A 15,574-nucleotide genomic window follows, 5' to 3' on the forward strand; every position below is an offset into this window, starting at 1 on the left:
GCTATAGAATAATGAGGAGGCAATTCTTACTAACACCTCAAGTGAGCCATCTGGGGTGAAAGCCATTTTTTGTAACTTTTCGTCTCCAGCCTCCCATTTCATTGGGATCCCACAACCAGTTAGTGTCCTCTCCCCAACCATCAGCACAGGCAGCAGGAATCTCACTGCAGACCTCTCCGGAGCTCCACATACTCCTCCGCTGCAGCCTGTACTGTCAGGGGAAGAATGACTTCCAGGGGGTCTCCCCAGCTATTGCACAAGGTCCTCCTGGTTTCCACCTTCCAAATGGCTCTTGAGCCCTGTCCACTAGACTTCTGACTCTTTGGACTTAGTCTGTATTCTCATGTTCTCCGAGTCCTTGTTCAGCAGCTGCTCCTCCGCTGACTCCAGACCTTTCTGGTTCCCAATGGCAGGGGCAAGAGAGACCCATTGTGTGGCATGTGTTCCCAGGGGTTTCTCCATGTTGGAATGCTTCACACACATCCACGGGCATGCCTGCGCAGCTGGTGCATGGTGGGCCAATTGTGTCATTGCTTCTCTGTGCCATGATAGTTCTCAATTGTGTGGCAGTGGCTGGCCTGAGGGCTGGCCCACACCTGCCCATGCCGCCATGCCGCTTCCCAGGCACTGGGGGTCCTCCTCCCAGGAATCTGTGCTGCAGGGGGCTGGCCCCTATTTAGCACATTTTGGTTTTTTTCCTGTACCAAGAATCAAACTCATGACCTTGCGTTTGCCAGGCAGGTGCTGTGCCACTGAGCTAAATCCCCAACCCTCATTTAGCACATTTTGAAGGACACATTATCATGGATTTTAGACAACTGTTTCACTTTTTATTTCCATTTTTTTGAAAAACATTACACTAAAGTTTTTAACTTTACTGTGGATAGGAACCTCCTAGGGGTCTATTGTTGAAGCAGGTTTTTTATAATTAAGTTTGTTGGTACAATTTCCATATGCATAATGATAGCATCCATCACAGAGAACTTGTGCCAGTATGTGGTATGTCTTAGTTCTTCTTTTTTTCCATTCCTCTCCCTTTCTTCAACTACTCTTCCCCTCCTTATTTACAAAACTTTGTTTTCATTTTATCCCTTTTTTTTTCAATTTTTTCTTTTCTCTTTAATTCTCCACCCAATTCCTCTTTCCCTTTGAAAAGTTATTTCCTATTTCACACTATCTATTGTACATTTTGGTTCTCATTTAGGCTTTCAGTTTCTTACACCAGAGAGAGAATGTGATATTTACACATGTGTCTGATTTATTTCACTTAAACCTATGGTCTCAAGGTCCTTCCATTTAGCTGTAAATGTCTCAGATTTATCCTTCTTTATGGCTGAGTACCACTCCACTATATAAAAAAACCCACATCTTTTTTATGCATTTGTTGGTTTATGGGCATTTGAGTTGTTTCCAAGATTTAGCTATTCTAAACTGTGCTGCTGTAAACATGGGTGCACATGCATCACTGTGGTATGATGCTTTTAATTCTTTGTGGAAGATGCCAAGAAGGGGAATAGGTAGATCAAATGGAACCTCTAGTCCTAGTTTTTTGAGGAATCTTCACATTTCCTTCCACAGTGCTTGCACCAGTCTACTTCCCCACCAACAGTGTAGAAGTATACTTTTTCCTCACAACCCCATCAGCATTTGTTACTAGTTGATGATAATTCCCATTCTTTGTGGAATGACATGGCATCTCAACATTGTTTTAACTTGCATCTCTCAAGTTACCAGTGATGTTGAATTTCTTTATGTATTTATTTATCATTTTTACTTCTTCTGAGACATATCTATTCATTTCAAATGGCCATTTTTGGATTGGGTCTACAAAGAATCAGGAACTAGGACCTCATTATATTAAAAAGCTTTTGCACAGCAAAACAAATCACCAGCACAGTGAAAAGAAAATCCATAGAGTGGAAAAAATTCTTAGTCAGTTGTTCTCCAGATGAAGGACTAATATCTAGAAAATATAAAGAACTAGGGGTTCTAGTTGAAACACTGGAGCTGCTGGGACCCCCAATGAATTTTCATATTCAGTAAATGTGAGGTGTGGCCAGAGAGAGAATTAGCATCTACCTTTGTAGGAATGTCCCTGTAGCCAATTAGAAAATGTAACTCACCCAAGTAGAGGAAATACAGTCAAATTTTTTAAAGGCACAAATAAATTAAAATAGCTAGAAAATAATTTAGAAGTTATTTGAAAGTGGACATCAAAATATAAATAGTATGAACAGATAAATAATAAATTATAAATAGAATACATTCTTTAAGATGTCAAATTTGATGGAGAAGTCAAAAATGTCCTTATTACCTACTTTAAAAGACAGGTATAAGCCAGGTGTGGTGGCACACGCCTGTAATCCCAGCACTCAGGAGGCTGAGGCAGGAGGGTCATTGCAAATTTGAGACCAGCCTGGGCTACAAAGTGAGCTCAAGGCGAGCCTGAACTACATAGAGAGACCCTGTCTCAAAAAAAGACAAAAAAAGAAATAAAAAGGACAGATATAAACACAAACAAATGTGGAAAAATGAAAAGACATAATATGAAGGCAAGTATGAAGATATTACTATTCAAACTTCAATCAGAAAAAATCTAATAGATGTTTTGATATCAGATAAATTCAATTAAAAATTTTGAGAAATATAATAAAAATGTATTACCTATTCATAATGGTGCAGAGGTTCAAATTATTACAAAGAAATATCAGTTGTGATTTTATGTATTACAATGATTTAAGATAATGTTCTCCACATATGTAGAAGTTTGAAAGGTTGTTCTAAAGCCAAAGTTTATGTACTTGCTTCAAATAAATTCTAAGATTTTATGGGAGGCAGTTCTTCTCAAAAATAAAATTTTCAGGTTGTTTTTCTTTAGTTATGATATTATCACAGTCAGGCTGCTGCAAAAAATTGTACCAGCAACTGACTGTCTAAATCAATAATCATTTACCTTTAAGAGTTGCATAGGCTGAGAAAATCAAGAGAGAATCTGCTTCCTGCTTTATCAATTTATCTTACAAATGTGCCTTTACATAGCAAAATGATGAAACACCTCCTCCTGAAATCTGTAAGGCCAGTAATTTCCTTCATGAGAAACTCACCACCGTGACCCATACAATTACTTGGGTCTAATTACTTCCTTAAAAAATTACTTCCTTAAAAAATCACACTTCTAATATCATCACATTGAGCTTAAATTCTCATTATGTGAACGTAGGGAAGAACACAGGCATTCAGTGCATGATTGATACTGTACTGGATTGGAAGATAAACACTGACTGAGTCTTTTCCCTAAGGACTTCCGTGTTCTCTATGCAGGCTTATGCCCAACAACAACCAGAACTATCTAGCCTTCATTTTTGCCATAGAAGAGATCAACAAGAATCTTCATCTTTTACCCAACATATCTCTGGGTTATGAGTTCCATAATTTAATTCATAGCCATTGGAGGATATTAGAAAATTCCTTCATTTTGCTCACAGGACAACATGAGATCCCTAATTACATGTGTGGGACAGAAAGTCAATCTGTAGCAGTACTATCAGAAACTTTATGGGGAACTTCCACTCAGATTGGACCACTGTTGGAACTCTACAAATTTCCACAGGTGAGGTTTGGTGGGACATGAAAAGAGAAAGCCATGTCCATGTTGCTTCAACTAACAAGAACCTCAAAGGATTCTAAAATGAGACTTGGCTTAGGTATCTTTCAAAGTGTGTAACAAGAGTAAGTACACAAGACTTAGTGTTTTATGCGTGATTACTTTTTCTGCGTCAAAAAAGGAGAGCAAAAAGCAGACTGGATATTTGAGTCCACTCTTACATTTTATGAAAGTTCTTAAGGAGTGAGATGACTAAGAAGATGGTGAGAACATCCACCTCCTTCTACAGCTTCCGACTGTGACTCAGTATGCATCAGGCCTACCATTGTGCTTTACACCAACATTCTTCCGTATATTCTTCTAAATTTCCTTTCCTTTTAGGTTACCTTTGGTGCTTTTGATACTATGCTGACTGACAGTGGCCAGTACCCTTCTCTCTATCAGGTGGCCCCAAAGGATGCATCTTTGGCCCTTGGTATGGTGTCCTTAATGCTTCATTTCAGCTGGACATGGGTGGGCCTGCTCATCACAGAAGGCCATAAGGGTCTTCAGTTTCTCTCAGATATAAGAGAAGAGATGGACAGGAACAAAGTTTGTGCAGCATTTGTGAAAATGGTCTCAACTACTGTTGTGTCCTATCTCTCAGCTACCAAGACGCATGATATCTTGACCAGAGAAACAGCATCAGTAAATGTGGTTATTATTTACTATGATATTGATATTCTAAATGATGTCAATTATAACATAGGGCAGCACTTAGTGACATGGAAAGTCTGGGTCACAAACTCACAATGGCACGCGGACATGGCTGGGAGAAATTTCATACTTGACCCATTCCATGGAATTCTTGTTTTTTCACACCACCATGAGGAGATTTCAGGTTTCCAAAATTTTGTCCAGGAAGCTACCCCGTTCAAATACCCAGAAGACACTTACCTTGTTATGTATTGGTCCAAGAACTTTCGTTGCTCACTCTCGGATTCTGACTGTGCACTGAAGAACTGTACACCTAATGCTTCTCTGGCTTGGTTGCCTCCAAATAAGTTTGACATGGCCATGAGTGATGAGAGTTACAGTATTTACAACGCTGTGTATGCTGTGGCCCATGCCCTCCATGAGATGCTCTTTGAAGAAGTACAAATGCCACCAATGAGAAATAGAGAAGTGACGATGTCTTCTCCCTGGCAGGTAATATGTCTTCCTTTGGATGACATGTACTGTCATCAAGGTACCTCTCTTAAATTATTCTACATATGCTCCACCCAAGGGGAGTAGAATCATTTCCACAAAATATAAGACATTATGTATTAGGCTTATTGTTGAGGAGATGAGTTTTAAGCTGGATAGAAATGATTTTCAATCAAGGAGTTACTGGCAAGGAAGAAGAAATAGTTCAGAGGCAAGATCATTGCTTCTGTCTGTAGGATGTCAGTGCTTTGTCCACCTAAACTTGTCCATTAAAGTTCTTGCAGGACAAAGGGGAAAACTTGTAGTCACCTATGAAACCAAATGGTAGTAAACCCTACAGTGCACAAAGTATATGACGTTTTCATCTAATTCTGCAAACCTTTAATGTGGTGAATTCATTGTGTTGCTAGATGCTGCAGAAATTCTCAAACAGAAAATGAGTGTTATGGGTGTTGGAAGATTGGATTCCACAGTTGATTTTTTGCGAGTGTAAATATATACTTTATTTAAATGGGCTTAAGTGGGATACTCTTTCCTGAAACCGACTACATTAGGAACACTATGATACTTTGGTCCTCTTTAGACTTTCATGTGTGCTAATTCATTGGATACTAGTGTTAAAGTTGCTTTATAAAAAAGGGCGGGAATTAGAGACAATCATAGGCTTTCCACTTTCAAGTTTGATGTCTTAATCATGGAGTAATGTTCACTATAGGATGATGTGTCTCTTTTAGCTGCACCCCTTTCTGAAAAACACCCAGTTTAACAATTCTGCTGGAGACCAAGTGAACTTGGATAATAGAAGAAAACTGGATTCAGAGTATGACATTCTCAATTTCTGGAATTTCCCAGAAGGCCTTAGACTTAAAGTCAAATTAGGAACATTTTCCCCACATATTTTACTTGGGCAAAACATGTCTGTATCTAAGGATATGATCGAGTGGGCCACAGGAATTACACAGGTACGTTGGGCCTGATCAGGGTGCACTTCATTAAATAAAAATAACCTAAATATTGTGATAGATATTTTGCTCCTAATTTTGTTCATGCAAAGGCTACATATACAAATTGGAAAAAGTCAAATTCCAATTTGAAAAAAATTTCTTATCAGCTTTCTCATGAATGGGAGAGAAATATGTTTATTTAATAATATTTGTAAATAATTACATATTTGATATCATTAAGTAGAAATGGCATTGAGTGATATTTTAATTATACATGAAAGCAAATTAAATTCATTTCTCTAGTTCTAAATGAGCAAGCCTATGAGCTTGCCAGCATTTTATTTCTTAGACTCCACGGTCTGTCTGCAGTGAGAGTTGCAATCCTGGGTTTAGAAAGACCTCTCGGGAGGGAAAAGCTGCCTGCTGTTTTGACTGCATCCCTTGCCCGGAAAATGAGATCGCCAATCAGACAGGTGAGAACAGAACTTGTACACAAGTTCTCCAACTCTATTTTACATTCACACCTCCCACCCTAGAAGTAGAAAAAGATTTTAGAGGACACCATTGATGTAATTCTTCCTTCCCTGAGCAGTACTGAGTACTACTGCCCCCTTTAGCAACACTTTGAACTTTGACCTACACTCTAAATCTTTTTCTTTTATTTTCTTGTGCTTCATCTTTCTTTGGCATTGGTGGGTATTGAACCAGAAGGTGCTCTGCTAATGACCTACATACGCAGCTATCTTTATTTTGTTATTCTGAGACAGAATCTCTCCGATTTGCTCCCACGCTGACCTCAAAACTGTGAAGGTCCTGTCTTAGCCTAGTCATTACCTGAGATAACAGTTATGTGCCACCACAGCTGGCTACTTTGATGCATTTTTGTAATCCCATTAAAGACACTTATTTTTATCAAAAAAGCCCTTTCCATCACCCCACAATTTCCAGTTTTCACCTCCATCGTGAAGTTTAACATGAACAATTAATAAATGCTGATTCTTCATGTTCTTTGAAACTACATTAAGTTTACATTCAAGACAAAAGTCAGGCATACTTCATTTTTCTACTGCCTAACACATAAAGCAGGCACTAAGAGAAACTGTGTTTGACTGGAGACAGAGGGACGTCTGTGATGTACAATATGTTTCTAGCACAGTACAATCTCAGTTTCTAAGATTTCACCCCTGTTCTCCCAGAATACATACACAAGTGAGGGAAACAGCTTATGGCGTGAGTCATAGTCTGTGCTGCAGTACTACAAGGATGATATTCACACAGACTGTAAGTGACAATATCTACACTTTGGGAGGGTGTCACAGACATTTGTATAGAAGCCATACACATTGGTATTATTATCAGAACAAAAAGTGGTGGCATGAATTCTTGTTAGGATAAACAGAAGTGGTCAAAATGGCATATTCACCCTTTGTATAACATTCAAGTGACCTAAACTTAAGGCAATTCTATGTCATTAACACAGATATAAGATGAGGATGAAAGTAGAAACATTGTAGAAAATTTACAGAAATCCAATATGGAAGAGCATTGCACAATGTAAATTCCACTTTGGGAATAAGTGAATTTCTGATAAATCATAACATGTTGTAACCACCTTCTACTAGATACTTTCTAAGGTGTTTTCATCTCTTATATATATGTTTTGATTTCAGAATATACTTAGTATGATTTCAAGTATTCCCTGAGATACATCAAGACTGATTATGCAGTGCATCATACCATTAATTTGACTATGTGTTCTTTATAGAGTAGGGATAAGGCTCTTTTATTTAATGTCTTATATAAAGAGAGAGAGAACAAAGCACCCACCAATATGAAAATACAATTCTCAACAATCTATAGCTTAGAGAATGTATTAAAACACAAATTAAAAATCATGTATAATTGAAAATAGTACTTATCAAATCCATTGTGAGTTGAGGCTAAACCTATACTAAGAAAAAAAGTTGATTTTATATTAATATACTAATGTGGAATTCCTAAATTAAGAAAAGCTGAAATCATACATTTGAAATATTCATCACAAACTAGAAAAATGAGTAAATTTAATGCAAAGAAAATGAAAGATAGAAAACAATATGACAGAATTTTTTTAAAATTAAGACACATAAAGTAAACAAAACTAACATTGATTCTGACAAAAAAACTGGCAACATTTAACACATCTGATAACAAAGAAAGAAAAACTACAAAAGAATATAATATAGCACAATACCATAACTGAATAACTGGTTATTAAAATAGATATATGGAATATTTTTCTTTTTTTAATTTTATTTTAAAGAGTAAAAGAAGGACAACATAGCAATAGGGGGATTCACTGAATTACAGACAAAGTGGTAGGACATAATCAATGGTTGTTATTTTACCTATTGGTATCTTCAAGATAGTTTCTCAGGAAAATAAATAGACAAGTAATAGTGAGTTACAAACAGAAATGACAGGAAATTATCAATGGTTGTACTATACCCCGGTTTCTCCAAAGTGGTCTCTAGGGAAAACATATAGAGCTATACATGAGTAATCAATCAGATAATCATTGACTATTCTCAATGGCTGCTGTTGAAAACACATAGTAACAAACATACATCCATTTAGGAAGTAGCATGGGAGCAATACAGACATTGCAGAGTTATGGACAGATTGGTAGGAAATCATCAGTGGCTGCTGCGATACATGTTGGCGTCCTCAAAGTGGTTTCTCAGGAAAACAAAGACGTGCAAGAAAGATCCAACAAGTAGTTACAACCCAAGGGTTGCGAAAAAGCAGGTTACCTCAACAGTGACTCCCCTCACTGTGGTGTGATGGCTGGAAGGAAGGCCAGGGCTGAAAAGAAGGACCGAGAAACCAGCACCAGTGTCCAGCAATGGGCCGTCCACTGTTTCCTCTATGCTCAGGATTTCGCAGGGCTCCTCCTTCTCCACGAAGGTGGTTCTACAGAGTCTGAATATCGGGCACCCGTGCAATCCATGAAGTCTCGGTGCAGACCTCTCCGGAGCTCCTCACACTCCTCCACTGCAGCCTGCACAGTTAGGGGAAGAATGGCCCCTAGGGTGTCTCCCCGGGTGCTGTGCAAGGTCTTCCTGGTTTCCAGCTCCCGAATGGCTCTCACGTCCCCAGTCAGCTTGACCTCTGAGTCGTTGGGCGTCAGTGCTCTCCTGTTCTCTGAGTCCTTGTTCATCAGCTGCTCCTCCGCTGACTCCGGACCTTTCTGGCTCTCAAGGGCAGGGCCAAGAGCGACCCGCCGTGTGGCATGTTTTCCCAGGGGTTTCTCCACATCGGGATGGTTCACGCGCGTCTCCGGGCGGGCCTGTTGGGTCTGTGCTTCTCTGTGGCCTGCAGTTCTCGAACACGCGGCGTCGGCCGGCCCGAGGGCCAGCGTGCATCTCTGCGCCCCTTCCCAGGCGCTTGCTGTCTGCCTTTCCGGGCGCCAGCAGCACGGCCGCCTGGGTGGGGGGGGGGGCACCTGCACGGTGGGGCGAATAATTTTCATATGAAAATATAGTACAAATAATTTCCTATCATTGTACATGAAGTTTATAAAATTGAAGGAAAAGTTGACAAAATAGTCCTAAGTAAAAGTAAAAATATCTTCATACTACCATATCTATTAGTAACTTGGAATCAGTAGTTTTAAATTTTTCCCCAAAATTATGTTGATTAAGCATATCAGTGTGAAAATCATAAAATACAAAAGCATATTAATACTGTTTGCTCACACGCTAAAACTGGGAAAATAATTCGTTTCAAGAGAGGAGCTATACTGTGTTTTCATTAAATTAAGATGCCTTTACAAGAAACAAAGTTTACAAGACACTTCTATTGTTGAACTAAATGCACATATTCAATTCCAAATCAAGATATATATTTCAGCGAGGGTATACCATGACCAAATTCAGCTTGTGAAATATAATTAAGTGCACTAAATTCTGGGGAAAGAAAAGTAATATTAATTTATGAAAAAAAATTAATATGGAACATCTTTCTATGATTTACAAATAAACAACAATAAAAGGAATTCTTAAAAATTAAGAGTAGGAGAAATGTGTCAACATGCTAAAAATGATATTTACGGTGTCCTATAGCATTCTTTAAAATTTATGGCTCAATTTTGAAAGCAAGAGTGGCATAAGGACTTCCTGTATCACCACTTATTACATTGGAGGTCCTAGCCAGTGCTATAAGATTTTAAAAACCCACAGAAAAGCAAAATTGTATTTCAAAGAAGGAAATACAAATGTTTTGATTTTCCAATGATATTAGTTTGTAATTGTAAATTCCAGGTAAAATAATAAATTGATAAATGGATTTATGAGTGATGGAATACAAACCTACTATTAAAAACCTACTCTACAACTCAGCCAGGAAACACTAATATATGAAATTTTGAAAATTTGCATTTAAAGCATCTTAAAATATTACATATGTAGTGAAAATCTTGAAAATGCTATGTAACTATTTAATTATTTAAAAGCAATTTGGACAATAAATATTAAATAAATGGTTCCATGAAGCCTATGCATGGATAGAAAAGCTCCATAATGGAAAGGTTGGTATTTTCCAATTTGACTGACTGAATTCAATTGTAACAAAAATTTCATTATGTTTTGTGATGAAAACTACAATCTTTTATAGGCCAGAGCATTTACACTACCTTAACTATTCCATACACTTCCCCCCAGAACATAGCAAATTATGTTGGTTTCTCAATACCTGATTGCTCACTGACTGAATGCCCAGAGCGTGCTTTAAAGAGGTTTGATTTGAACAGGTAGTCCTTTTGTTGTTTTGTGAAAACAAAAATACTTTTATGAATATGTCAGATTGACAAGAATAAACAATATCAATGTTCACTATATAATAAGAAATAATCAGTGTTATTTAAGAGTAATGTTCTAGATAGTATACTTTTATGTGTGTCTAGAATCAAAGAAAAACTCACGTGTGGTAGCACATGCTTGCAGTCCTGCACTCTGAGAGGCTGAGGCAAGAGGATTTTAAGTCTGAGCCCAGCCTGAGCCATATAGTGAAATAAGGAAACCCTGCCTCAAAATAAAGAATTTATAAAAGCTGGGGATAGATCTCAGCGAAAAATTCATGAGTTGACTTCCCAGTATTGGAAAAAAAGAAAAGAAAAATGAAGAAGAGAAGACAGACAGATGAGAGAAAGAAAGAAAGAAAGAAAGAAAGAAAGAAAGAAAGAAAGAAAGAAAGAAAGAAAAAGAGGGAGGGAGAGAAGAAAGGAGGAAGGAAGGAAGGAAGGGAACAGGGAAGGAAGGAAAGAAAAAAGAAAGAAGAGCGAAAGAATGGGAGAAAGAAAAATGAAAATTTGAAATAATTTGGTTCAATCAAATGAGTTTCTGGGGTTGGGTCTGTGACTATGAAAGAAATAATGAACTTAAAGTAGTGACAATTTTTTTTTTTTTTTGGCTAGATATGGAACAATGCATGAAGTGTCCAGATCAGCAGTATGCCAACCCTCAGAAAGACAACTGCCTCCAAAAATCCGTCACTTTTCTGGCCTATGAAGATTCCTTGGGGAAGGCTCTAACTTGCACAGCCGTGAGTCTTGCTATTCTCACAGCTGCTGTTCTTGAGCTATTTGTAAAGCACCAAGATACTCCCATTGTCAAAGCCAACAACCGGGCTCTCAGTTACGTTCTGCTCATCTCCCTCATCTTCTGTTTTCTCTGCCCCTTGCTCTTCATTGGCCGTCCCAACACAGCCACCTGCATCCTCCAGCAGACCACATTTGGAGTGGTGTTTACAGTGGCCATTTCCACTGTTTTGGCCAAAACTATTACTGTGGTGCTGGCCTTTAAGGTCACTGCTCCAGGAAGAAGGATGAGGAAGCTCTTGGTATCAGGTGCACCTAACTCCATCATCCCCACCTGTTCCTTAATCCAACTCACTCTCTGTGGAATCTGGATGGGGACAAATCCACCCTACATTGACACAGATGCTCACTCGGAACATGGCCACATCATCATCCTCTGCAACAAAGGCTCCCTCACTGCCTTCTACTGTGTCCTGGGATACCTGGGCTCCCTGGCCCTGGTGAGCTTCACCGTGGCTTTCCTGGCCAGGAACCTGCCTGACACATTCAATGAAGCCAAGTTCCTGACATTCAGCATGCTGGTGTTCTGCAGTGTCTGGGTCACCTTCCTCCCCGTGTACCACAGCACCAAAGGGAAGGTCATGGTGGCCATGGAAGTCTTCTCCATCTTGGCCTCCAGTGCAGGGCTGCTGGGCTGCATCTTTGTCCCTAAATGTTACATTATTTTGTTAAGACCAGATAGGAATTCTCTAGGTACAATCAGAAATAAAACACATTCAGGGGGAAAGCCTTCTTAAGTTAAAACATGCTTTCTTTTTTAAATGCATAGAATATCTGAGGGAATTCTTCACAATTTTTACTGTCAGTTATTAGATTGAAGCATGGAATTTATTTGAATGAACAAATGACTCTCAATTCTTTTTCTATTTGATGTTTATTCTTTTTGTGTGCTAGGAATTGAACTCATGACCTTGCACTTGCTAGTCAGGTGCTTGAGCCACTGAGCTATTTCCCCAGCCCTCAATTCTTTTCCTAAGTCTTAACGTCATGAACATTTGAAGCAACTACCTTTGAATTTGAATTTTCATATGAATTTTTTTGTTCCTCCATTAAATCTGCAAATGATCTTATTATTTGTGATTAAATTTGATTATATAGGCATTCCTCATTTAACAATCTAGTTCCACTCCTGTGACTAGGTCATTAAACGTGTTGGTCACTCTACAAGAAAAGGTATATAGTATGTGTATTGCAATATTCAGAACAAAGGAATGGCCAAAGGAAACTGCAATTTGATTACTTTGCTTGTATTTCCATCGCTCTTACCTGTAGTAATATAACATAGATGAGAATATAAAACTACAGTACAGTACTATACAATACAATCAACAAAAACTACAGTAGTGCATACACAAGGTTTACTATCCAAAAAGAAGTCGAGGCTCTGTATACAAGATGTATATAAGTGTACCAAAAAAAGATGAGTCATAAGTCCAAGAAGGGCACTTAGGTTGAAAGACTGAACATATGCTCAACACGTAGGTCATCAAATGAAGAATATCTGAATTTCTCACTTTCATCTGTCTTTCCCTTGGCTTTCTTAATCATGTTACTAATTTTTAATATGAAGACTTTAATATTATAATTATAGTATATTTTGATAGCTAGTTGGGTATTTCTCTTCTTACTCTTCAATGTTCATGAGGGTATTTTTGAAGAAGTCTTCTTTCATGTGGTTACTGCATTTCTACATTTTCTTGTCATATGCTATAATAAATATTCTTGAATATGAAATGATAATGAATTGAATGTGTATTAATTAAAGGGATAACTAGATGCTGAACTATAGTGAAGGTTGTCTATCAATAGAGTTAAATATTTGCATTTTCATGGTTAATCTTCCTTTACTGGCATGACTCATATTTATATAGCTATATTATCTATATCTTGTATGTGCACTTTGTGTACAACTAAATAATAGGTATACAATAATTTTTGTCATATTTATCCCTAGAGTTTTTTATTATTTGTTGATAATATTTTAAAAATCTTTCATCCATCACATTTTCATGAACTTTATTTGTTTTATATGGAAACTGTTATTTCTTATTTAAAGTGATCCAATTTGCTGGGTCTGTGCTTACACTTGCTGAATGTCTTGGGCTTCTATTACATATGATCTTGTGAATGCAGTACTGTTCTCTCTCTTTCTCTGTCTCTCTCTCTGTCTCTCTCTCATTATTCATATATTATTTCTTTATATTTCTAATGCAGTGAATGAATATAATTATTTTATATCACCTCATTTTCACTGAGACATCTCAATGTTATGCATATTATCTGATGCCACACATACCATAACAAAAAAAACAGGTTCATACAATTCTAAGTTGGCCAGATATTTTAGACAAGGCACTGGCAAAATACTACTTAATTTGTATTGAAATTATTATTTTTCATGCACTTATTACTGTAGGGATCTCATCAATAATGTGTTATATTTACATGTGAGTAAATTCTAAGTTGCTCATGGAATACTGTTCTTTTATGAGACTGCACTGAGCATATTTGCACTTAGTTCCTCTGCATCCATTTGAAATACATTGGCTAATATTATCACCTTGTAGTACCATCCTTGGATTTTTTTTTTTTTTTTTTTTTTTTTTTTTTTTTTTTTTTTTTTTTTTTTTTTGGTTTTTCTCTGGTACCGGGAACCGAACTCACGACCTTGCGCTTGCCAGCCAGGCGCTTTTGCCACTGAGCTAAATCCCCAGCCCCCATCCTTGGATTTTTACATGTAGCTAAAATAGAAATGTTTCTTAAATGAAGGGGTGAACTGGATGGATGAGTGGATGAATGGACAGACTAAGGGATGAATGTATTCAAGAATATTAATGAATTTCAGTTGGTAGATATGAATTAAAGAATATTAATGGGAAAACAATAGGAGGGCTATATTAGTAAACGAATTGAAATATAAAGAATAAACCAAAAAATGGAAAGATAGAAAATCTCATTTTTGTTGCCTTTAAAAGGAAAAACAATTTATTGCTGCCTTTTCAGGTTCAAACCACAAAGCTACAACTGTTTTTGTTGTTCTCTGTTCAACCTTGCAGAAACCTGAGTGTAAGTGCTAGTCTGACTGCTTCATAAGCTGAAAATAATTCATTCCTATTCAACAATTTATCTTTCTATCTCTTTCCCATCTCTATTTTCTCTGTCCCAACTTGAGTTCAAAGCTTGCATTCAGTGAAATATTGTACTGACTCCCACATCAAGTCTGGTGTAAGGGAAAGAAGGCAAAAGCCAACCACATCTCTGGCCAAAACAGTCTTACTAGGGCTTAAAGCCAATCAATGCAAATGCTTAAAAGTTGACTGTTTTTTAGCAAGAGCAATCTTGGGTATCAAAGGCAAGGCAGGTGGAATCACAATCCCTGACTTGAAATTATACTTTAAAGATGCTGTTATAAAATAGCATGGTGTTGGCAAAAAAACAGACCTAAGAATCAATGGAATGGACTGGAAGACGAAGCCACAACCACAAACACACTCAGCCACCTTATCTTTGACAAAGGGGCTAAACAAGTACACTGGAAGAAAGATAGCCTCTTTAATAAAGGGTGCTGGAAAAACTGGCTTTCCACATGCCCAAGACTGAAACTAGACCCAAGCCTATTACCATGCACCAAACTAAAATCAAAGTGTCTTAAAGATCTAAATATTACAACAGAAACATTAAATCTACTGGAAGAAAAAGTAGGTAGAAATCTTGAAGACATGGGGTAGGCAGAGAGTTCATGAACAAAAACCAAAATGCACAGGAAATTCTTCAAAGAAACAACTGGTACCTCATCTTATTGAAAAGTTTTTGCACATCTAAAGAAATCACCAGCAAAGTAAAAAGAAAACCCAAAAATTGGGAAAAAAATTTAATCAACTGTCCCTCAGGCAAAGCATTTCTATCTGGAATATATAAAGAATTTTAAAAATCAGGCCCCCAAAATTCAAAGACCCAAATCAAAAATGGGTATTTGAGATGAATACACACTTCTCAGATAAAAAAAAAATACTAATGACAAATAAATACATGAAAAAATGTTCAACATCATTAGTCATTTGAGAAATGCAAGTTAAAACAACACTGAGATTGCACCTCACCCCAGAAAGAAAAGCTATCATAAAGCAATTAACCAACAAATGCTGGAGGGGCTGGAGGTGAAAAGGAACCCTCCTCCACTGTTGGTGGGAGTGTAGACTGGTG

General features: G+C 37.5%; 1 protein-coding gene across 1 annotated transcript in view; it reads left to right on the forward strand.

The window, feature by feature from the left end:
• The window catches only part of LOC102003062 (vomeronasal type-2 receptor 116-like), an 18,067-nt gene extending 5,959 nt beyond the window's left edge, over positions 1 to 12,108 (forward strand). The window contains exons 2-6 of the mRNA XM_013507568.1: positions 3,322 to 3,610; positions 3,986 to 4,792; positions 5,527 to 5,754; positions 6,086 to 6,209; positions 11,189 to 12,108. Coding sequence (XP_013363022.1) covers positions 3,322 to 3,610; positions 3,986 to 4,792; positions 5,527 to 5,754; positions 6,086 to 6,209; positions 11,189 to 12,108 — 2,368 coding nt within the window. The remainder of the gene's footprint in view (positions 1 to 3,321; positions 3,611 to 3,985; positions 4,793 to 5,526; positions 5,755 to 6,085; positions 6,210 to 11,188) is intronic.
• Positions 12,109 to 15,574: the final 3,466 nt, after the last annotated feature.

Source organism: Chinchilla lanigera, unplaced genomic scaffold (genome assembly GCF_000276665.1).
Source record: "Chinchilla lanigera isolate Chin_1 unplaced genomic scaffold, ChiLan1.0 scaffold00131, whole genome shotgun sequence".
Classification (NCBI taxonomy): domain Eukaryota; kingdom Metazoa; phylum Chordata; class Mammalia; order Rodentia; family Chinchillidae; genus Chinchilla; species Chinchilla lanigera.